The sequence below is a fragment of the Lissotriton helveticus genome, chromosome 4_1, assembly GCF_964261635.1.
Source record: "Lissotriton helveticus chromosome 4_1, aLisHel1.1, whole genome shotgun sequence".
NCBI classification, from domain to species: domain Eukaryota; kingdom Metazoa; phylum Chordata; class Amphibia; order Caudata; family Salamandridae; genus Lissotriton; species Lissotriton helveticus.
Genome location: NC_136063.1, coordinates 1933656993 through 1933682215, shown reverse-complemented (window position 1 = coordinate 1933682215; position 25223 = coordinate 1933656993). Strand labels below are relative to the sequence as shown.

Below are 25223 nucleotides of genomic sequence, written 5' to 3'. Positions count from 1 at the left end.
CCTCCTTGTCCTTAATAGAATTGAAAATTCTTGTCACGTATGTTCGCAAATTTTGAATTCTGAAATATTGTGTATATTGAATTAATCTGAACAACCAGATCCGGAGAGGAGCAACAAAATCCTAAAGGGATTAACATTGCTACCAGTCTGGCAGAAGTGCTTTAACCTGACATCAAAGAAAAAGCACTTAATCATTGGCAAGTACTTTTGGACAGTTTTTTTAAACACATTTTTTTTCATACATTGGCTGATACCGTCACTCATGACACTGTACCTAGTGACTTCACCCTCTTTCTGCTGCAACACCTTGAACCCCCAATGTATAGAAATCCGGAGTATTTTTTTTGCCATTTCTAAGGTTGTAACCAATGGACAACGAAGGGGGGACTGTGAACACAAAACTTTTGAAAACTATGTCATGGATTAGTAGGTGTCAAATCTAGGATTGGACATTTTCAAAATAAACGTTAATTCAAACATGTAAATAAATACTAGTTGCTTAAAACTTTTTTTGTAAAGGATCATATTTTTTTCAGCATGAAGTTATTTATTACAGTGAAAGTTACTGTTAGCGCACACTCGAAAAAACATAACATTTATTCATTTTTTTGAGCGTCATCTACGTGTTAAACCCGAGCATTTGAAATAAGTTATTCCACATCTATACGCGGCTATGGCATTATAATTTTTTTTTAAATATCTATAAGATCTGGTTCAGGCCACAGCACGCCACAAACCAGAAGTTGTTGAAAAAAAGAAGAAATGAGCAGAGGCAAGTACGGATGTGGGTTATATAGCACCAACCCCTGCATCTGTTTCACAGCCTAATCTGCTGCCATGAACCCGGAGGAGCAAGCAGTGACATGGCTCATATCTTTGGGAGTCCTAAACTCCCCCAAAATGACCATATGCGACCCAGAGGAATTCCTAAAGTCGTCACTCAGAAACGGAGTAGTGCTGTGCAAGCTTGTTAATAGATTGGTTCCGGGATCGGCGGAAAAGGTAAACAAAAGGCAAAGCACAAGTTCTTGTTCTCGTAACATGGCTGCGCGGGTCCTGTAGGGCGGGGGTCGTCTGTCCTGCGGCACCTCGGTCACAGACAGAAGTGGAAGCTGTTCTAAGTAGATTAACTTTATCCAGCTAGTTAGGAAATGAGTGGCTAGGTAGGAAACGAGGGCGCAAGAGGGCGTTTTCTCTGTGTATTCTTGCCGCGATATCAATATAAGAGCGGTCTGGCTAGGCGCTGAATTTATTAGTTTTCTCAGTAACAACGCTAGCTAGTTTGCTGATTATTGGGTTCATCTGTATTCGCGTGAACGCAGCTTTGCCGAACGCCTCGTTTTAAATTGCAGTCCTTTTCGTTCCTTACTCTTCACTTTTTTTCACTTCTCCGAGCCTCAGTACAGAGTTTCTGCAGCCTCTCGTTCAATGCATGATCACAGCAGAATGTATGGCGAGGAACACGCATGAAAGGATGCGCCACCGCCCCGATCATACCGTCGGGTTCGAACATTATATTTGGTTTAAGACCCACATAGTACATCTTGTAAGATTTGCTCCTTTGGTATTCTCATGCCAAATTTTTTCATTTAAATTGAGCATTATCAGTTCAGCATGGTGCACCAATCTTGCAAGCATGGAACGGTGACATTTATGTTACTACCAACGGAACACCTCGAGGTGCCTGTCAACAAAAATTTCAGGCGGGAGTGAGTACGATGTGAAACACGTGCTTTCTTGAAAAATCATGCATAGGTAAATGTAGCTCAACAGCATGTTCTCTTGCCTTCCCACACTTAATATGATGAGACTTGCCTCTCTAAGATGGCCACCACGTTTTCAACACGGAAGATACTGAGACGCTTTCAGTGTCTACAGGTCTGCCTGTCATTTCGTAACGTGAGCCGCTTTTCTGTTGGTTGTCATCGGTAGCAGCTGCCTAGTGAAGATCGGCCTCTGATTGGCTACCTTTGTGTTCCTTTCTAGTCTGATCCCAGGCTGTCAGTAAGAGAGAGGGGTGCAGGCAGTGCTGGTGGCAGCAGGTCAGTGAGTGTTGGTTGCTGCCTAGTGTGTGCCCTATGTCGGCAGGTTTGGGAGAACAGTGTGATAGGTTGAGGGATGTTCAAGTATGGGTTTGGAAGGGAACCTGCATTTCAGGGCATCAAGGGCTGGATTTGGTACCACGTGCTTCTCTGATTAAAAAAATATATAATCCGACACTGTACAGCGTTTTGGGACTGGGTTGGGGACGCACTTGTTGAAGACATGGCCAGAAACTTATTGGTTCCCCTTTGGTATCGCATAAACTTATTGGTGCCAAGTTGCTCCGTTCAAGTGTAGTTTACCATGGCTTTTTGCTGCGAACATGCTGTGCATTTTCAGACCTGTTGTGTTTTCATTATACGAATAGGGTTAAAAATGCCAGATTGGAATCTGCTATTGGTTGCAGGTGTCAATCATGACAAGAATTCACCGGTTTGGTGTGAACAGTACATTTTACTTCCAGGTCTGCCACAGGATCAAGTAGTATTAATCCTCAGCAGCAGCACAAGATGTATACATTGCCATAACACAAGAGGAAATCTGGTGACGTCGCTGCCCCGCACTGCTACCTTGCACGCATAGGTGGTGTGAAAAATCAGGCTTAACAAGTGCGAGAGACATGACAGTTACTAAATGCTAGCAAATGTGCGAGTTTTGAGAAGATTGTCGTGTAACAGATCCTCTGGTAGAGATACAGTTGTGATTGGAATGATTTAATCAACAACACTAAAAAATGTGAGCGCTCTGCATTATATGGGGTTATAAAGTGACAGTCGTTCTAAAACTAATCCCAAATTCATACCTAAAATCCCAACTGAATTTCATTTGCAACTAGCCTGCAATCCTAAAGATATTTCTTCAAAATCCAACACATCTGCAGAAAGAGCTCTAGGTTTGCTAGACCTCAGGAGATGCCTCAAGTTCTGAATTGATAAAAGTAAGCGCTCAAGAATATCATATGAGCTTATTGTCCTTCTCTAGATCACGTAAAAGCTTCCCAGTCACAAAACAGGGACTATCTGGATGCATAGAGGCAATAATAGCTTTTTGACACATTAAAGCAGGAAAACGTTTTACAGACACAGTTAAAGCCTATCCTACAAGGAGCATAAGGCCACATGTATCAAAATTGGAAATTACGATGACCTAATTACGATTTTCTGAGAATTGCAATTAGGTAATCCAATGTATGAAACTCCAAGAGTTTCATATATCAATTCCTAGGTAGCAAATTGACCTACCTCCATTAATATATATTTTTTTATAATCAAATTTATTAGCATTTGAAAAACCAAACATACAAAGGACAGCATATGATTGCGCAGTAAATCAAAGTCCATTTTCGGCATACAACAAAAATCCCAGCCACAGTTTAGTACCTTCGAGAAAACCACCCCACCGGAGAAGCAGTGTAACAAGGTAGGAGAGAAATCAAGCACACATCTCAAGACAGTAGGTTTAGCCATTTGCCCCATATCCTATGAAATCTCTCAGGACATCCCTGGGCTACAAAGAGGGGTTCCCCCAGGGCCTCGCATCAATCCACCCCCGCCGCCACTTACGTATGGTAGGAGGTGTGGCCTGAGTCCAGGCCGCTGCCATGTCTCGCTTAGCCACTGCCACCGTTGTGCCTAGAAAGCGTTTGTTGGCTCTAGAGCCGTCCAATCCCTCAAATACCTCACTAGTATTAATGCGGTAGATCGCAATATACAACCCCCTAGGAATCGCTAGAATCATGGGGATGGTGGCCTGCTAGGGTCAGCAGACCACCATGTCCATGATTGCTCTTAAATAAAGCTATTAAAGAAAAATTGCAACATGTTTTTCTTGAAGAAAAATAGGTTGGGTTTAAAAAAAAAAAGATTTCTTTTGATGTTTTAAGAGCATTCACGGTCACAAAACATTGATACATACCATTAGGATTCGCTATTTGGAACGGACGCCCTAAATACGCCCCTTCCAAATACCGAATCGCGAACCCATTTTGCGATTCAGTAACAGGTTACCAAATCGCAAAATGAGTTTTGATACATGTTAAAAGCCTTTTTTGCGTTCGCAAGCAGGCCGATTCTGTGAATCGTCTCGTTTGCAAACGCAAATTTGGCTGATACACGTGGCCCATAGTGACTTCGTCAGCACTCTACTTGGGAGTGCCACTAGTAGACGTTTGCCAAGCTGCAATAGGGACTAACATACACACATTCACAAAACACTATTTTTTAGAAGCAGTTGCAGATATCTATTTCCACTAGATATCTGACGTGTGAAGACTTCTGGGACATTGTCATATTTACTTGGAAAATACCACAGCTGCATGATGGTACTTTTATGATAGTGCTGACCGCTACTTAGCCTAAAGCCCACCTGCTCAGTGCTCAAATAAGTTTTAAATCAAATGTGAGGAAACGTAAATGAATTTAAAGGACTTGTTTTCATATAACACCTTACATTTATATAGGTCCTGTGTATAAGCTCAAATGGATTTTAAAGAAGGAATGTGTGGCAGAAGATGGCAGTTTTCAGACTGCTTACTGACTGGTAAACGTCATTGCATGCATCATCTTTGTTTTTTTGACACTCTGTGGATTATGCTTTTGCTGCCTCGGAAGAAAGATTGCTGAATTGGCACATGCAGTGACCTACTATCTGTGAACACATTATGTTAAATGCTCCTTTATTTCTAGTCTAACCTGCTTTATAGTGTACACCATATCCCTTCTAGTCCTTTTCCTGGCCATGATGTAATACTCTGTGCCTTAATTTCGTCATTGCCAAAATCTTGGGCCTATCGGCAATAAATCACCACTCTATACAAAAATGGGGAGCCTTTCCCCGTAGGCAAGTATAATTATAATACACCAAAGTCAGTGTATATTACTGTACACATAGAATTCCCTGTAAGTATTCAGTTTGGAAATATTCTGACATTTGTTATCGTGCGCCCACAACGTATAAGGGCGTCTGTACATTTTTGTATCAAAGGTGGTCTTTGGTGGGAAATGAAGGACCTTCTCGTAAGTTCTGCTGTCATTCTTTCCTTCTTCCAGTATAGCCTGTATCCATACTAGTGTTATGCATACCTCTTTTCCACGTTTCTCAGACAATCAGTAATTTCTGGGGCCTTTGTGGTTATTCAGCAGATGGTAAACCTACATTTGGGCAGGGCAACCTTTTTAAGGTCTCGACCTGGCGAAAGCAGCGCATGCGCTGCTCTGCCATGCAGAGGACTTTTAGAATCAATACGATTCCAGCGTGCACGCAGGGAGACAAACCAGACAGAAGATGTGCACGCGGGGATTGGATGCTGTACTGGCGGCGTGATACACTGGGGACTTTTATTTTCGGTTCACTGACATCATTGTCCGAGGCATTAAATAATAAATATATAAATAAATAATATCTCAAATGGCAGACCACTTCAAACGATGGCTCTCTAAAAATACAATAAACATTGCCACTCAGACACTTCATATGTATGTGGATGCAGAGCAAATGTAAATGTCAAGTATTTGTATAGCGCTAACAATTACACGAGGGTGTCAAGGTGCTAGGGCCATCGGGAAGATTAAGCCAGCTATTGTCCAGAGTCACATGACTTCTGGAGTTAGCTGCCATGGCCGCTGCACCACCTCTCTTCCCTATGTAGATGCCTTTTTACGCACTATTGAAGTAGCACTCATCGGCGAAGATTCAGTAAAACGCCTGTTGCAGCTGAAATGCCACCAGGCTCCCTTGCAAGGCCATTGGCAACACACCGTTACCCCTCTATTATGCCTGTGAACCCTCAACTGCCATTTCTTTACTGCTGAGGGGGCTCGTAGAAAAACAGGGGGTGTGGCCTTAGTTTTAGACACATGTTCAATTTCTCTTCTTTCTGCTGCTTTCTAGACCTAGGTGACTATGGGCAGGTCCACTGGAATTATGGGATTCTGTGATTGTAGCGTTTTCTGCTTGATAATTTGGTGCATGTACCACATAATCCATCATCGGCTGCATAATCTGCAGATTATAACAACTTTTTTTTTGTTTTTAGCTCAAAATGGCCAATGGCAACACACCGTTACCCCTCTGTTATGCCTGTGAACCCTCAACTGCCATTTCTTTACTGCTGAGGGGGCTTGTAGAAGAACAGGGGGTGTGGCCTTAGTTTTAGACACATTTTCAATTTCTCTTCTTGCTGCTGCCTTCTAGACCTAGGTGACTATGGGCAGGTCCACTGGAATTATGGGATTCTGTGATTGCTGCGATTTCTGCTTGATAATTTGGTGCATGTACCACATAATTCATCATTGGCTGCGTAATCTGCAGATTATAACTACATTTTTTGGTTTCTAGCTCAAAATGATCAAAAGTTACAAAAAATGTGGCGAGGCATGACCCCTGCAGTCGAAGGCTGTTTCCAGTGGTTCACTGGTCATCTTTCAATTGATTATGCTTGTATTCGGTATTAAACTGGTACCAATTAGATGAATCTTTGCCCAGGCAGTCGGGGCCAGACTAGGAACCCAAAGCAGCCATGGCAATTTTTCAGGGGCAGCCTCCCCTGGGAGGGTAGGTGGGGTGCAAATGTGAAGCACTGCTGCTTAACGCCCGGGAGTGCAATCATTCTGTATATGAGGAGGTCTCACAGCAGCTTGGACACTTTTAAACTCTTTGTAATGCAGGCGAGACTTTCAAAATTCAGGAAGTGTGTGTGGCATGCAACTGCAATTAAACAGATGGGTGCGGAGGGGAAAGACATGTTATTCTAATGAACAGTCAGTTTGTAGACAGTGACAGGTTTGGCCATTTGCTTTGCTATACAATACCATTAGCAAAGCAACTGGCTTTAACATAATCAAAGGCGAGACCTATTGCATTTTCAATGCTTGTTTAGATTTGGCTCTTTGTTGCAAATGAGGATATTTTTATTAATTGTATATATACTGCATAGCAAATGCCAGATATGAACTTCGGTACCTTCAAAAAACAGAGTACATAACAGAGATCATGGAAAAGGACAATTAGAAAAAAACAGTTGAGTCTGGGATAAAATAATCAACAGGAAATAGAATAAAATAAATAACAGTTCTAGCCTAAGAGCTGTTCATAACTAGGATAATGCATAAGAATAAGCGAATAAGAGATCACATACAGATGTGTAAAATGTATAAGTGAAGCAAAAAGATTTTAGATAGTACATGGATTGTTAAGTGGTGGGTGAAAGCGATATGAAATAAATATCAAATAGTCCATGTTTCGTTTAATGATGGTTGTAAAGGTATATTAAAAGGATATATTGCTCTCAAGCATGCCTTGCTTGGGCGTCATCAGGTTCATGATGCCGGTGCCAAAGGTTCAGAGACCTGTGTCAAAAATGCTGAGACATTGGGGCACTCCCAGATTGCCTCCAGGATTGTGGTTTCAAGGGTTTCGTATTTAGTTAGGGCAGCCGCTACTTTTGCTTGCATCTGCATTGTAAAAGAATGTGGGTTCGTATAAGAACAATGAAGCAAATGGAAGTCTATTAGAAATGTAGCAGTACTATTCCAAACACACAAGCAATCTGTTGGTTAAGTTTCTCGAACCAGAGGAATGGAAGGAAATTAAAGGTCTATGATGAGAACGAGCAGGATGCGGTGTAGTATGATTGTCTGGTAACTAATCATCAGATTAGCATTTCGTCTGTCTCCTTCATTGCAGGCCTTATATCCTTGAAAAACGACCAAAGCCCAGTTACTTACTTTGACACTGTTACACCCATTAGGTTGCTCTATTCTTATTTATTCATGTTGACTGATTTTATGATGGAGGCTTAACACCAAGTAATCCTGTTTGGATCTACATGCGCTAAATAAAAAAACACAACATCAAATAAATAAGAATGATACTCATGTCAATGCCCTGAGAGGGTGACATGCATAGTGAGTGCCTTGCATGTGACTTTATTGAATGTTATCATAGAAGAATTTCCTGAATTACTGCATGCAGAAATGTGTTTTCATAGTAATCTATAAGACTACTCCCCACTTGCAACTTGCTGTGTGAGGGTGGCTGCAGAGTGGCATATGTAGGAGCATTACAAATGACTGAAATATATTTTACATTTTAAATCCGCCCAAGAAGTAGCTATGTGTCTTAGGGCAGCCATCCCTGGGGCCCTATTATAGCAGACAAAGGAAGTAAGAAAATGACTCCGAGGCACCCTCGTCTACAGTCCCCCTGGACCACGTACACAATTCAGCGACGACATCACAGACTTCGTCAGCCCGCATGCCCTCCGCTCCGCTGACTACATCCTCCTAGGTGACCTCAACTTCCACCTGGAGAACAACAAGGACCGCAACACCGCCGCCCTGCTGGACAACCTCGCCAACCTCGGACTCATGCAACTGGTGAACACCCCCACCCACTACGCCGGCCACACGCTTGACCCCGTCTTCTCATCCAGCAAGCACATCACCTTCAGCCACTCCACCGGACTTCACTGGACCGACCACAGCTGCGTCCACTTCAGCTTCAGAAGAACCACGACCCACCGCCACCCGCAACAGGTTCCTCACAGGAGCTGGAGCAAGATCACCGCCGACCAGCTCACCACCTGCCTCAGCCAGAACCCACCCGCCAGCGCAACGGACCCCAACGAAGCATCCCGCAACTTCACGCAGTGGCTGACCGCTTGCGCCGACGACCTCGCACCACTGAAGAACCCTCCTAGCAGACCCAGAAGCAAGAAGGCCTCCTGGTTCACCGAAGAACTCAAGGACTCCAAGAAGAACTGCCGCACCCTCGAGAAAGCCTGGCTCCTCGACCAGACCACAGACAACATGACCGCCCTCAAAGACGCTACCCGCAAGCACCACCAGCTCATCCGCACCACCAAGAAGAAGTTACTGAAAGAACGACTGGACAGCAACGCCCACGACAGCAAGGAGCTCTTCGGCATCGTCAAGGAGTTCTCCAACCCCAGCACCGGCAACAACGACATCACTCCTTCACAAGATCTCTGCGACTCTCTCGCTTCGTTCTTCCACCGCAAGATCGCCGACATCCACAACAGCTTTGACACACCACCCACGCACCCAACCGCCGAACCAACGCCCCCCACCGCCACCCTCCGCACCTGGACCACGGTGACCACCGAAGACACAGCCCGCACGATGAACACCATCCACTCCGGATCTCCGACCGACCCCTGCCCCCACCACATCTTCAACAAGGCTGACTCCATCATCGCACCCCAACTCCGGGACATCATCAACACCTCCTTCAACACCGCCACCTTCCCGGAGAGCTGGAAGCATGCCGAGCTCAACGCCCTACTGAAGAAACCAACAGCGGACCCCACCGACCTCAAGAACTTCCGCCCCATCTCGCTCCTCCCTTTTCCTGCCAAACTCATCGAGAAGACCGTCAACAGACAGCTAGCAGCCTTCCTCGAGACGAACAGATCCCTCGACCCCTCGCAGTCCGGTTTCCGAGCCAACCACAGCACCGAGACCGCCCTTATCGCTGCCACCGACGACATCAGAACCCTGCTCGACAACGGGGAAACAGCGGCCCTCATCCTCCTGGACCTCTCTGCAGCATTCGACACAGTCTGCCACCGCACTCTAGTCCAACGCCTCAGCAACATCGGGATCCAAGAGAAGGCTCTGGAGTGGATCAGCTCGTTCCTCGCCGGAAGAACGCAGAGAGTCCGCTTCCCCCCGTTCCGATCCGAGGCCACAGAAGTCATCTGCGGCGTACCGCAAGGATCATCACTCAGCCCCACCCTCTTCAACGTCTACATGAGACCTCTTGCAACCATCGCACGCCAGCACAACCTCAACATCATCTCCTACGCCGACGACACCCAACTGATCCTCTCCCTCACCAGAGACCCCACCACCGCCAGAACGAGCCTGCACGAAGGGATGAAAAGCGTCGCCGAATGGATGAAGAACAGCCGCCTGAAACTGAACTCAGACAAGACGGAAGTCCTTATCCTGGGACCATCGCCCTCCGCCTGGGACGACTCCTGGTGGCCCCCTGCCCTGGGCACCGCTCCCAAGCCAACTGACCACGCACGCAACCTGGGCTTCATCCTGGACTCTTCCCTCTCGATGACCAGACAAGTCAACGCCGTCTCCTCATCGTGCTTCAACACCCTGCGTATGCTCTGGAAGATCTTCCGATGGATCCCGAGTGAAACCAGGAAGACGGTCACCCAGGCCCTCGTCACCAGCCGACTGGACTACGGGAACACCCTCTACGCGGGAACCACAGCCAAACTACAGAAAAGACTCCAGCGCATACAGAACGCCTCCGCCCGACTCATCCTGGACATCCCCCGACGCAGCCACATCTCCGGCCACCTGAGGGACCTGCACTGGCTCCCCGTCAGCAAAAGGATCACGTTCAGGCTCCTTACCCATGCACACAAATCTCTCCACGACCTGGGCCCCAAGTACCTCAACGACCGCCTGACCTTCTACACGCCCACCCGTCAGCTACGTTCTACAAGCCTCGCCCTCGCCGCCGTTCCACGCATCCGAAGAGCCACCGCCGGAGGAAGATCCTTCTCCTACCTGGCAGCCAAGACATGGAACTCCCTCCCCATCCACCTCCGGCTGACACAGGACCATCTAGTCTTCAGAAAACAACTCAAGACCTGGCTGTTCGAGCAGTAGCGGACCCCTCCCCTAAGCGCATTGAGACCCTTCCGGGTGAGTAGCGCACTATACAAATGGTATGATTGATTGATTGATTGATTGACCTCAAAGGAAATGATCAAAGGTGAATCCATGTAGAAGGGGAAAATGGAATCATGAAGGAAGCGAGAGCAGGCCTATGTAAATGGAAGCAAAAGATACTCACAGGTCAGAAAGGGAAACGATGTAGGAGAATAAGCGACCTTCATGTTTGGTTTTGCGGGTGCAGGAGTGTGTGCAAGTGGAAGTTGTTGGAATTGGCCCTTCTGGCAGGTTCACCCCCGAACTTTTTGCCTTTTATTGTTACCTAATTATAATGATTTCTAGTCTTTGCGCACTTTTGCACTGTGGCGCAGTGTAAAGTGCGTGCGCTCTCTGAGTGCGTGTGTGAGATTGGCCTGCCCTCCCATAGGAATGCATGGAGAATGTGTGTGTGCATGGTTATTCCTGATGCGTGGGGAGTGTAAGTGCGAGTTTGGTATGTGCGGACTCGGGTGATTGAATGCTGTGCGATGATGTGTGCAGCATAAATGTGTCTAGTGTGGAAGTTCCACTTCTAGAAGTTGGCCTGTCTGTGCAGTGAATATGCTGGCTTGTGATTGGCTGGGGCTGGCTGGTGTGCCAGGCTCCTGGAGTCAGGATGGGTCTGCCCCGGTGGTGAATGGGTGATCTGCATGTTGATGGCTGGGGAGGAGTACACCTGGGACCTGAATAGGGCTGGGCTTTCCCCCCAAATGCTGGCTCCACCCCCTGTGGTGTGTCTGATGTCCCTGACCCATCCTGTTAATAGAGAGAGGGGCCGAGCAAAAACAAAGTCCTCTAGAACCAGTTGTATCTGGTTCGCCCCTTGCCTGCACCTTTAGACAAAGGAATTGTGTGTATAAAAAGAGGCTGTGACCTCTTGTAAAATGTTCTTGTTTCCTGACTAGAATCTGCCAGGGGCGTGCTGCTGTGGGGGCCAATGGGAAAAGGCTTGCCTGCCCCGCCCCTGGATGCCTGACTGTGTTGCTGGTCCCTTCTGCCTTGCCTGGGGGACCTGGATGACTTTCTTTTGCTGGGAGCTGTTTTGCTCCAGCCCTTTGCTGCAGGACCTTTTTTAGCTTAGCGCTGTACTTGACTTTAACCATGCCAGCTGATGGAGAGCGCTCTATTTACTATGCCTGGAGCCCCCTTGTTCTGAGGAAGGACCCCCTTTGTGCTGCCCTCGTAGCGCTGCGCTGCAGCGTGTTCTGAGGGAATCCCGACGTGGGGACTCCCCCGCTTTCTCTGGTTTCTCGCAGGTGCCCACCCTGCATGGTGCCTGTGGGTTTGCTATGTCTCTGTGCGCAGGTGCCCACCCTGCGTCTTTGTTTTTAATTTATAAGTTCCTCGAGGGTGCCCACCCCTCATTGTCCTCTCTTTAAAATCACTTCCGCGGCCCTCTCACGCCGAACACAGGAAGCCAGGCACCGTCGTGCCTGACTCGGGGCGGGACTTCCGGTTTGGAAAGGAAGTCCCGCCCGCTGCCACGGGCTGATTGGGGGAAGCTGCCCGGAGGAAGAGAGAGCCCGGAGCCTCGCCGGCTCCACTCCTAAAGTTCCGGCCCGAGATGGGGGGCCGGGTGAAGCAGGGCATCTGATAAGACGGGGCTCCCATGACCGAGGGAAGCCCCGCGCCACAGTAACAGCAGCCGCTTCCAGCGGGGCTCTCAGAAGGGAGAGAGAGCCCCGCCCGCTGCCTCCATGAAGCCGCCGGGGCTCCCGTGTGCGAGGGAGAGCCTCGGCCGACTACAAAGCAGAGACCGCGTCCCCCCTGCCGCATGATGAGAGGAGTCCCCCGCGAACAGCCCGGTAAGTCAGAGAAGGGCTGGGGGACTCCATGGGCGTTTCTGTGCGTGCCGACTGCGGCACTTAGGGGGCATGCCTAATTTCTAAAGCCCCCATTATCTTGAGAGGAGCCCGAGTGCTCCAAGACCCACATGCATTTTCAGGGCCTAGAGGGCTCCAGTGGGCACATGATTTGTTTTAGACCCTGCCGGGGCTCCAAAAACGGGGGCATTTATTCCAAGCCCGTGCTGAGCCTAGGTGTCTAGAGCCTGGAGGGCTCCAAAATGCACATTCTTTTTCCCCTGAGTTTAGATGGCTCACCCGCCCCGCAGCATGAGTCCTAGAGCCTAGAGGGCTCCAACCCTTGCGCAGTTTGTCCCTGAGGGCGAGAGAGAGCCCCTGTCGCAGTTTTGTCCCAGCTGCCCAGCACTTAGTGGGCAGCTGCACCGTATAGGTTCTTTCTTTTTCAGGGGACATGTTATTGTAATCCAGGAGTGAGACGCACTCCTTTCTCCCTACCTTGGCCTCCCCTGCTGCGCAGCACTTAGTGCCAGTTGCAGCGTTTAGGCCCTGTTCTGTCCCTGTCCTCAGCTGCCCAGCAAGTAGTGGGCAGCTGCTACGTTTAGGTTTTGGTGCAGTGGCGCAACCTCGACCTTGATGTGAGTTATGTGCTAAATATGATTTCTGCGCTAAATGTGATTTATATGCTACTATGATTCATGCGCTAATGCTTAGGGTGCTAGGAAATGTACTGTGTGTTGTATGTTTTGCGCACCCTATGTTCTGGTACCTCTGAATGTGTTTTTATGCATCATGTACAAAGTTGCTTTCCTTACACCGCTGAATGTATGTTTATGCATCATGTGTTTTCTTCTCCTACACCTCTGAATGTTGTGATGCATCATGTGTAATGTTCTCCTGTTTATACCCCTAAATGTATAGTGATACTTAGTTGGTTGTTCTTCCTAGTACAGGTGTTGCTAGTGAGGTCCTGGTTCCCTGTGTGACATTCTCCTAAGGTGGTTAGGGTTGCGTAGGTGGTACCTCTTACCAGTGATTACTGGTTGTGTGCTACATGATTATTTGGTGCTTAACTATCTCCAAGGGCTTGATACTGAGCTTGCCCCCTGACCAGAGTCCTAGGACCAGTGGACTCTATTGTGCCTTCCCTGACAAATTGCTGGGACTTGTCTGATCTCCTTGGGCCGCTGGGGCCTCGCCTGAAGTGTGCCTCGCTCACTCCCCTGCAGCTCGTGCCTAGCCGCCCCCGCCAAGAGCCGCACCGCTCCTTGTGAAGCCGTGCTCTGCTCCGCCTGGGCCGCCCGCATCCTGCACTTCGGCAGCTAGTGCCTGGGCCACCCTCATGCCTCGAGCCGCGCCGCTCTCTGAGTCGCGTCAGCTTTGCTGGGCCGCCCGCACCCTGCCCCCCTCCTCCTCCGAGCCCCACACCTTGGTCGCCCCCACCAAACGCTTGTAGCGCGCGGGTCGCCACCGCCCGCTCAGGCCTACTGTGGAGATCACTTGCATTATCCCGCGCAACCAGAACGGAAGGTACGGTCCGTATCCGCCGCCAGTTATTATATGTTCTATGTTCTAAAAGTGTTACTTCTAAAAGTGCTTATTCCTGACAGTGGTGCAGGTGGCCCTTGTAGGAAGGTAGATCCCTGACTATGGTTGCCCCCAACTTTTTGCCTGGTGTTCTGCTGGTTTTCTGACTTAGTTGACCTGGGGCCCTGCTATTCAGGACCCCAGGCCTACTGCTCTCTCTGTAAAATGGATTCCATGTACCGTAGGTACATATCTAATTGGATACTGAGTCTCCTTATCAGTCCCTGTACAGTGTACCTTAGGTACCCAGGGCATAGGTGTACCCAGGGTCTACCAGGGGCTGCAGCATGTATTATGCCACCCCTGGCTGGCCATCCAAATCTGACACAACTGGCTGCACGACAGCTGGGGCAAGGTGGTGTAATCACCCTTTGCTTTAGATATAGTATACCTATATCTAAACCTAAATGGGCACACAGATCTCCTATCAGTCACTCCTATGGCAGGCCTTAACAATCCTGAAGGCAGAGTGCTTAGAATCGTGTGAGATAGTGCTCTGGCATGAGCTGAGCCTGTCTACGGCTTTCGGGATCTATCCCTTAGCCGTTTCCATGATAGCGTCAGACCATATACTCTTAAGTGCCTTATAATCCTCGCGGTTATGGTATCTTTGGACTGACATTATCTAAACATGTCGTGTAAGGTGTCATATGCTTTGGAATACTACCCTCTCGCCAGTTCTGGCGACGGGGGGAGCATTCCACCCCTCTAGAGGGAGAAGACATGTTGGTAACCTGTAACCCCGGTTAAAGTCAGACATAGCCTCAGCTCCGCAAGATGGATGCTGCCACCGAGACACAAGTCTGCCCTCCTGCTGCTGGGAGTCCTCCCAGCGCGGGAGGCAAGGACAAAGGGTTTCCTGCCAGGGGCGGTGCCAGCACCGTCCCAGACAGGATTTTGTGTATCCCAGGTAGGCAGGGCTTTAGAGGAAGGTGACTGCTAGTGGCACCCCGGTGCTCACTATGCATAGGCCGGCTTGAACCAGTTCCAGGGGCACACCAGCCCCTGAGCTGGGGAAAAGCCCGCCAAAGGAGAGGGGTGTAACCACCCCCCTCCTAGTCCCACCCATAGGGCAGGACTTAGTCGCGTACCAGCCCCCTTTTTCAGGATAAAGGTAGGAGCAGGCCCCCTTCCAAATTAGATCATCTTTGAATCCTGAACCGACTTTCTACGAAAGGAACTCAAGACTCTTCCTAAGATTTCTCCCTTGTGACTAAGGAGTAGTCACCCTGCAGCAGCAGGCACCATCCAAGCATCGCGGTTTGCTGTAAGTCTCTCCTCCGGATCAAGACTGCCCAGCTCGACGAGAACCGGCTTCCCTGGCACCTCTGACCTCTACCTGCATCTTCAGCCCAGCTGAGACCCGTGGGTGCGACGAGACCTCGAGGGACCGGCCATCTTCAAGACTGCACGACGCTTGTCCAGCACGACCACCGAGTGACCCTCGACTGAGTGCTTTGGGGTAAGAGAAGCCCCGACCCTGAGCAGCTCCAGCACCGAAGTTCAGCCCACTTGCATCCACGAGATCTGCGTGGGGTCCTTCTGCTCTTTGCTGCTCACCGCGTTGTCCAGGTCACTTGGCCGTTGGCTAGTGGCCCTCTGACGACGAACTTCGACGAAAAACACCGCTGGTCTGGTTGCTCCAGACTGGCCCTTGCTCCCCTCCAACAGAGGAGCACCCCGGACCCTCCTGGTCCACTCCAGACTCCATTTTAAGTCCACCGCGTGGGCTTGCATTTGCCAAGACTTGTTGCCCCAACCCTGGGTCCAGCGACGTCGACAGCAGATACCTTCGTGGGACAGCTCGCACCTCCATCCTGGTCGCCGACAACGCCTCCTGGTCCGAGAGACTGCAGAGCCCAGCAGCGCCCACTCACCTGGTCGAGGTGACTTCGTCCGGTGCCACTCTGGTGCCCCCTTAATCACTGGCTAGTGATTCAGAACTTGGTCCCCTCTGCTTTCAGGTCTTCCTCTTCAGTGATCCAGGCTTGGATCCTCACGAACTTCTTCACTGATCGCCTGCCAGCAACTTCTTTCTTCAGGCTCCTGGTTCATCAACGAAGAAACCCGACGACACTTGAACCCTATGCAGCCGCAGCCCCAGGGCTAGGTAAACCGAGTACTCCGGTGCTCCAGCGTAGGCCCACTCTCTAAGTGTCTAGATCCACTTTCGTTTTTGACCTACCTAGTCGGGTTCGCCCGAAAACACTAACTTTGCATTTACTAGGATCCATAGACTTTGTTCCGCATTACGCGTGAGAGTTCCCACTCTGCACACGACGTCCCTAGGTCTCCTGCTAGTAATCTAAAGGTTCAGTAGTCCAGTCCTAGCGATCCTAAAGCCTATGAGAATAGTACTTACCTGCTAGTAATTTCGCATTCCACTTGTATAGTATATGGTTTTTCGTGCCCCTCGGGCATTTGTGTAAATTGTGCGACTTTAAGTATTTCTTTAAGAGTTTTGTTGTGTGCTTAGCTCCCTGTCTCATAAAGAGCCAGGGTAGTCTTGTTATAAATAAATATCTGTTTATTTTCATAACAACTTGTGTGGTGTCCTTTCACTTGGTGTTCAAGGGGTATATGTGATGGTAAAACAGCTGGCTTAACACGCCCTCTAGAGTCTTAGCCTTAGACTGCTCGTATCCATGCTACTAGGATAGCTGGTCTATAAGGTTGACTTACAACCAATCATCAATAAGGGTTGTTGGAATGATACATAGTGATCACTAGAATAAGTGAGCACTGCATATCAGGCCAACTTCTCACAGCCCTGTCCCATGTATATAACCCCTGTAAATTCTGCCCGTGCCCCTGGCACATTGTAAAGTGTGTGTTTATTATCTAATGTGTTTTGTAATACAAAGGCTATTTTTACATATACCTTGTGTGGAGTTCCTTTTGTGGGGGGCCTGGGATGTTGTTGCTGGTGGGTGCGTGCGCAAATACTTAACTTACATTACCCCGGGGATCAGCCTTACTGCTCGTGTCACGTTGCCTAGGGGGTGAGCAGGGGTTATCTTTGGCGTGTAACTCCCTTGCCCTGACTAGAGAGGTGATTTCTGCCTGGCTTTGGCGCAAGCCTCAGCCAACTGGAAATCCCATTTCTAACAAGAGTGAGGCAGAGTGTAGGTGTCTGGTGGGTTGGTGAAAGTGTATGCAGCTGTTTAGGCATTGTGGTTCTGTGTTGTGTAGGACTTTGTGTGCGTGAGAAACTGAGATCAACTTGCATGTGAAAAGTTGGGGTCACTGAGGAGAATGTAGTCTATGTCGTCAATGGTGAGCAGAGCAACGAAGTTGGTGATGAGGTTGGTAAACGTGGTCCGGGTGGTCGGTATGCGAGGGTTCAGCTCAGGGTGACGTGTTTGGAGATTTACAGATTGAAGTGCAGGTGCTCCTGAATGGAATGACCGTCTCTGTAGATGTTGTGCATTTGATGGAGTCATGGTAGATAGTGAGTCCCCCTCCTGGCTTGTGAAGGCAGTCCTGTTGAGTGATCTAGTAGCCCTCTGAGATTCTCGCAGCAATGTTGGGAGCCCATGAAGGGTTGAGCAAGGGCTCTATGATGAAGAGAACATCAGGTGCATCACTGCTCAGCAGTTTCGGTTGTGTGTTTGCTGAGTGATCATGTGTTGAGAAGCATGCATGCGAGTGGGTGTTAGCGTGTGTGTTTGGTGTGGAGGGTGGGGTTGTATGCCACCTCTACAGTCCATTCACACCACAAGGCATTTACCAGACTGGCCCATCCGACCATCTCTAAGAGTAGACATCATACCTTCTTTGCCTTCATCACAGGTAATTATTATCTGGGGCCCTGCACAAAAGGCAACCCTGGGATATTTGTTCTGAGATGGTTGTGAAAGGGAGCTGGAAGAGTGATCCTCACACCAGGCTACTGTTTTCAGTTTCTGAGGAAATTGTCGGCAGGGGGAAGAAGCAGGCACTGTATACACCCCTCCCCCTCAGCTGTTGTGCTGAGCATGCATGGCACATGTTGCAGGGGCAGTAGCACTGCATTGAACAGCATAACACCAACCTCAAGATGGTCACGTCTTATTTAATTGTGCGTGCTGAAAAAACGCACTGGAAAGGTTTGACATACCTTTTAGAATGGAGTCATTATTTATTGTAAATCTAAACATAAAATCCTACCACCTTCCAAGCAATATTGATGGAACTGCATACAATAAAATTCAAGTAACTTTACCACAGAAATGGAAGTATTTTGAAGATTAAGATTCGCATTCTCCTTATAATGCTATGTGCCTGTGTTATACTGGCTGATGTATTCAAGACACTGCTCCCACTCCTGAATGTGGGGATTGTCTAACCAGTCAGTCGAAGATATGTGAGAAATGCAACTTCCCTTACAGGATCCTAATACATAGGGCTGTGTTCTTAGTGGGACTATACGTTTCTGAAATATTCTAGACCCTGTATAAATAAGAATGCCCTTTGGATAATTTAGTTTTAGCATCCTTTTATTGCGATTTGTGGAGTAAATGCTGTTAAATTACACACAATACAGACTATGACCTGTTGATATGAAACAACACAGATATGATAGATATAGTAAGAATCATGATGGCGTAGTGCAAGGTGGTCAGTGCAATCCACTGTTTTGTAGTTCCTACAAATCTAAATAGGATCTGCACGTTTAGACAACATAAACTAAGGGATTGGTGTCCAGACTGATTCCAGACCCCCCCAAAAGATATGTTAGTCTGTAGACCAGCTAGCTCACAGTGCCACTATAAGCCCCACAACCTTACCAAGGAGCGAATAGTTTCTAGCAACTTTCAAGCATGACAACCCTGACCTCTCAGGGATTGTGGAAACAGTACAGTACTTTTTGCTCAGTCACTCGTGCTTTCTCAGTCTCAGAGGGAGATATACAGAATAAACGGTGGGGATGTTTTTCAATAAACATTTAATGAACCAGCATCATTCTATATTAAAATATGTGTGCTGCAACAACCATGAGACAGAAACAGACGTATATGGTGATAAACACCAACAGAGTAAAGAAAAGGTAGAATTCTACCATGGTGCTAAAACAATGAATATATGCAGGCATTTAGATACATGGCAATACTCATGAGTGCTTCTAAAATGCAAACGCTAACTAGATGTACCTAAATGTACCTAGCATGTATGAAGGTGTATAGCCAAGGATCCCCCTAGAAAAGAACCAACCCCAATACCCGATGAGAGAGAACGAAGGACCCTGTCTTGGTCCCGAGATGGACACCCTGTGAGGGATGTCAGAGCACTGCGTGCTGCAGTGTCTGCGGACAGAGACTTCCGCGTCTTGCGTCAGCATGGAAGCTTGTTCTCCTCTGGTCTGACCAGTGAAGATGTGGGATTTATATACCCGCATTCCAGTGGGGTGACTCAACCTCATCATTCAGCAGCTGAAATCAATGAGGTGTTTCTCCTACCCTGCCTGACATTTTGATCTCTGACCCCCCTAAGTTACTACAAGGGCACGTAGTATGCAACACGAAGTATTCAAGACCTTGTAACCCTGCTCTTCACCTTGGAGTTCAGTCTAAACACTCAGTGAGAGGGAAATGAAAAATGACCCCACCCCCTTGTTGTATCGTATTATATAGAGCTCCGGCAGCCTCCTTTGTTCTGTCTCCTGCGGGAGACAATACCCTTGAATCGTGCATGAGGTAAGAATGTTTTTTAAACTTCTTTTGATATGTTCTTTCTTGTTATCATGTTTTATTTCAACACGCATTTTTTGTGGTGCAGTCGCAGGGACTGCTGTCCATTCGTAAGTACTTTAGCAGTGGACCGAAGCAGCCCTGCTTGTTTGGGGTGTTCTAGGTCTCTCTCTGTGCACTGTGGGAAGCGTGGACGTAGACACTATGGCGTTATTCATGTTATAAGTTCGGAGGCTAGTCTCGCAAGACCCAATTCAGGTTGCATATCAACTCACTGAAACAGCGACTGCTTCTTGTAGAGTGGTTTATTGGTTCTGGGAAGAACTTCGTTTGTTTCCCCTAAGAGCGATGTAGGTCACAGGTGCTAGCATGGAAAGCGTAAAAATGTTTAAATATTACTATCCGTTCAACCTTTAACTCACAAAAATGGGCTCCACGACAAATTTTTCTTCTCGGTGACAGATCTTTGCCACCGTTTATGAATGGCAGCTACATTGAATCATAATTATTCAGCATCATAATTAAATCAATTCTTAAGTTCAGTCAATAATGAGCATTTTGGATTGGTCTTGAAAACCGATATTCGCTTGAAGAGTTAGTAAATATGTTTATTTTTATTCAATTAGTAAGTCAGATATCAGTTTACAGAAATGTATTAAGAGAAAAATGGTTATAGTCATTTAAATGCAAAAGTAACAAGTATGTTCCATGAAGGAATTAGTTCCTAATCAAAATAAGTTAGGAATCGTAAGATAGTACAACTCACAAAGAGTTCAGTAAAAGAGTGAGATCCAAGGAGCATAAAGTTCAATTCTGATTAAGTAGTTAAAGTCCCATAGGCCCCGTGTCGTAATATCCAAAAAAGTGATCTGCATACAGTTGCAGTAGCAGTCTGTACAAATAAATCCTCAATACGGAAATAATGGGGAAACAGATGCAGCAGTAGCTACAACCGCCATGGATAGGAATAGGAAGGTTGGAAAGTCTGGAACATCACCTCCAAAGTGACTGTCAACAACAGTAGCAGTAGACGTAGTGTGCAATAGACAACAACATCTAACTCTCTAACTAGAAACACACACTAATATCGAAGACAAGAACATGTGAATTACAATGTTGCAAGCTGGATCACTCTTGTCCATTGGAAAAACATTGTTCGATGGTGAGCAGGTTTCATTCTTCCTTTCCTACGTAAAACACATGAAGTCGACAGTCTACTATCCAATATGTAACAGACATCACTAAACATTTGTGTTTCTTGGGTGGGGGTGTCTTGGCCGGCTGCAAGATGGCCGCACTCTGAGTGGGCTCTGCCAGCCAAGCTCTCTTATCCGACATTATCCTGCTGGCATCCACACTCCACCCGCACCATAAAAGGGATTTTCGGACCTTGGGGGGCACTGTGAGCCACTCGCCCCAACCCCTGCTCTCCTACCTCCTTCCTCGGCGGAGCTGCACATCTCGTGGCCGGTGCTGTGCTCACGCGTCGGCCCCTGGAGGGCCACTCCTGTCGCTTCCGGAGCTGCATGGGCCCGGTGTGGCCTGCTGGGACAGCGGATTCTCCTGTGACCGGTGCTGCTGTGTGCGTTGAGTGGCGCTTCCTCTGGGGGGTCACTGCTGTCTGCTGTGCTGTGCTGTGCGGTCCGGTCTGGGGGTGCAGAGCCTAGCTCCAGTATCGCGCTATACCTCCTCCTCGTGCGAGTGCTGCGGCGCCTGTGCCGGGCTGAGGGAGCGGTGGACCCCCGTGCTCCGCTGTTAGTGTTATCCCCCCCTCAGGTGCGCGCTCTCTGCTGGTCCCACTCCTCTCCTGCTGTGCGGCACTGAGCGAGCCGTCCACCTTTGCAGCCTCACTAACGTGTGTGACCTCCCTTGCCCGCCCCACACTGAAGCCGGCCCGAGCATCTCCGCCTCCAGCTCTGCGGCCTGCTCCTGGGGGCATGGCGGAGGGGTCTCCTGCTGATCTCCTGCCTGAAACCTCCATGGGCCGGAACAGGCACTTCCCCGGTCGCCCCTGGGCACATCTGGCACGTTTCACTGGGCCCTGTCGGTTGGCTCCGGGCCTACAGAGGCTCCCCCCGGGCCTGCTACGCCTGCAACGGTGGCCTGCCTCGGCATACATCTGGGGGCTTCTGGGCCTTGGTGCGCTGATGTCTGCCCACCCTTCCTGCGCCTCTGCCCGCACCTCCTCCAGAGTCTTGACTGCTGGTGCACTGCTTCCGGAACTCTCCTCAGGCCTCCTGCTGCAGCTGCTCAGTGCCAGCCTGGTGCTTCACACCCGCTTCCATTTTGGCACCTCCACCACCGGAGTGTGCCCCTCTATCCTTTCTGCTCCCTGGATTTTCGGGCCACTCATCTATGCACCACGCAGTTTCTTGCGACCTGCATCTTCTGTAGCCCCGTCACCGTCTGTATGCCATCCGCGTCTGGGGTTGTCCACACTGTTTTGTGCCCCAGTCCTTCTTCCTACATCACCTGCCAGAGGTGGAGGGGCTAAAGACTCTGTAGCCGGCACCCATCCTCCCACTCTGGATGCCGGCTGCCTCCTGCGCTGTTAGTGGTGGACACGTCCCCTGGCTTGCTGCGACTGCCTAGCTTCTGGTCCCCGGACTAGTTCCCCTTTCGGCTCCGCGTTACTGGCCGCTGATTGATAGCGGATCCAGCTCCTTGTCTGCTTCTCTTCTACCCCGTGCTGTCTGGTGCTATGGGGAAATCCGATCCCAAGAAGCCCAAAATTGCCTTCGAACGTAGAAGATCCTCACGTCAGGATGGTGCGGGCTCAGACAGTGCTGTCTCCACTGTCACGTTGGACCCCCACCCGAGCCGAGATGACGACCTCAAGGTGGTTATGTTGGACATAAAGTCGACCGTTACCGGAATCGCGTCCCAGCTTGATCAACTTTCGTCTCGCTTCGACTCGGTGAAGGCACGTGTTGACTCCCATGACAACAGACTGCTCCATGTTGAATCCTGCGTGTCGGACGCTGAGGATGCGGCCACCCAGGACAGGCAGAAATTACTCTAGATGGACAAGATCCTGGCTGTATTTCGGGAGTAAAACGAGGACTTAGAAGCCCGGTCCCGTCGGACCAATCTTCGTATCACGGGCCACCAACATCCCAAAATAGAAGACTTCATTCAGCAACTAATCAAGGAACTCTTCGGGGACGCCCTATACCAGTTCTTTGTTGTAGAACAAGCCCACCGCTCCCTTGGCCCGCGTCCTGGTCTTGGTCTGCCACCACGCCCCATAGTGGCGAAAATCCTGAATTTCCGGGATCGTGGTGCCATCCTCCGTGCAGCAAGTGATAGGGGCACCATTAAGCAGCAATGAAATACCCTCTCTTTCTACCCGGATTATACCCTCACTGTACAAGCTGCCAGGAGAGAGTTTCTGCTGGCCAAGCGCATCCTCCAGAAGCATGACGTCTCATACTCTCTGGCCTACCCGGCGAAGTTGAGGTTCCGGCAGGGCTCCAATACACTTGTATTTCCTGACCCGAGGGAGGGCCTGGCTTTCGCTAAGAGACTAGAAAAAGAAGCCCGATCCTCCCCTCGAGTGCTCTGACCGTCTGAGTGGCAACGATTGACTGTACGGATAATGGTTCTTTGATTAAACTGCTATACGTTTTAGATGCCGCCAGCTAACCCAAGCTTGGCCACCCTGCTTCTTCGCAGGGGTGTTTGCCGAGTCCTGCCATGTCCCCACTGGGATGATTCCCACTGTTATTGCTATGTTCTCCCCTCCCAGTTGTGGGTTCCCGGGAGGGGGGTGGGTGGTCTTCTCAGCCTGATTGGGGATTTGCAGTGGGTGCGGGGTTGGTGGGATTGATTTGGGGTGGTGGGTGGTCTGGGATGTGGGCTCCTCCTCTGCTAGTGGGGGTGCGTTTGTTGTTCTTCACTGTTTTTCTGTCTGGTACTCAAGACACTGCACTGTGCCTGGCTTTTTCTGCTGACTTAAGCCTAATGGTTACTTTGTTCTGTGTTGGCGCTGTTTACTTAGTTTCACAGCAGGTACACTTGCTGCCCTTGCGGTATGGAGATGTGTGGGGTACCTGGTTCACCCCTCAACAGGCCTTGTTTTTTAGCCCATATTCCACCACCATAGGGTATACAAGATCCCCACTAGGGGTCTTCTTGTTTGCCTTCTTATTCACACAGTAGTCTCCTACCTGCGGTGCTCCGTATTTGCGCTGCGCCTCGCCACACCTACCGCCTCCTCCTCATGTCTGACATAGTCTGCTGGACCTGGAATGTCCGTTGCCTAAACGACCATCGTAAGGCACAGTTGATACACTCACATTTGCAAAGACACCAGGTCTTCCCTTTCCCATCTCCAGGCGCGTTACTGGGGCGGGGATTTCAATGTTACTTTATCTGCTGCGCTCGATAGGTCTGGGCTCCAGGCGTTCCACCCTCGCTCCACTACAGCCCTCTCCTCTATCCTACTCGAGTACTCCCTCTACGACGCTTGGCGCCACCTCCGACCTGACGGCTGGGAGGGCACCTGTATGTCTGGCGGGAGGGGGTGGTGGTCGCGCATCGATTACTGGCTGACGTCCTGCTCTGGCTTATGGATGCAACACATATAGCGCGCACCTTCTCAGACAATTCACCGGTTCAAATCCGCCTTCGCCTTCCCCAATCTCCACAGCCTGCCTTCCCCTGGCGTCTTCCGCCTAACGCCTTATGGGACTCAGTATTCTGCGCCGACATCCAAACTGCTATTGTTAATTATTTCGAACTTAATAAGGGCTCCAAAGATTCGGCGTCCGTACTTTGGGAAGGTTCCAAGACGGTCATCTGGGGTGAATGTATATCCAAACAATCTGGAGTGCTCCGTTCTCTTCGCTCCACTCTGGCTTCGCTTGAAAAGGAGATTAAGGAGCTGGATGCCGCCCAGGCTGAGTCCCACAGTCCTGACAACCTGGCTCGCATACGCCAAAAACATACAGAGTTCTCTGAAGTAGCAGATCGTGAACTCTCCTTTAAAGGCCGCGAGATCCAGGCGCGTCGTTTCGGTGAGGGCGATCGCCCGGGTCGTAGCTAATCTCCTCCACCCACCACGCGCGGCCTCCTACGTTACGGGCCTGGAGGATGGGGGCCCATCTAGAACTACAGCCCCGGAGGAGATCAAATCCTGCTTTCTGGACTTCTACTCGCAGCTATATTTGGCAGGTGCACCCCTGTCGCGCGAGGCCTTTGAACAATATTTCGACTCCATTGCGCTGGTCTGACTGGAGGACTACCACCGGGAATTCTTGGATACACCCTTTACTAGGGAAGAAATACTCGCGGCCATTAGTAGTCTACCTGGGGAAAAAGCTCTGGGCCTTGATGCCTCCAGGCCTCTTTTTATAAAATGTATGCCAATCTCTTAGAGCCACATCTGGCGGCCATGTATAATGATTATTTGGACAATGGTCTCT

General features: G+C 49.2%; 1 protein-coding gene across 2 annotated transcripts in view; it reads left to right on the top strand.

Annotated features, from left to right (window-relative positions):
• The first annotated feature begins 748 nt into the window (after positions 1-748).
• The window catches only part of ARHGEF6 (Rac/Cdc42 guanine nucleotide exchange factor 6), a 1071863-nt gene continuing 1047388 nt past the window's right edge, over positions 749-25223 (top strand). Inside the window, exon 1 of one of the 2 annotated variants that reach the window (XM_078688613.1) lies at positions 749-1002. In XM_078688613.1, the coding sequence (XP_078544739.1) occupies positions 838-1002 (165 nt within the window). In that variant the 5' untranslated portion in view covers positions 749-837. Of the gene's footprint in view, positions 1003-1940; positions 2043-25223 lie in introns of those variants that run through there. The other variant, XM_078688614.1, reaches the window with a different exon arrangement.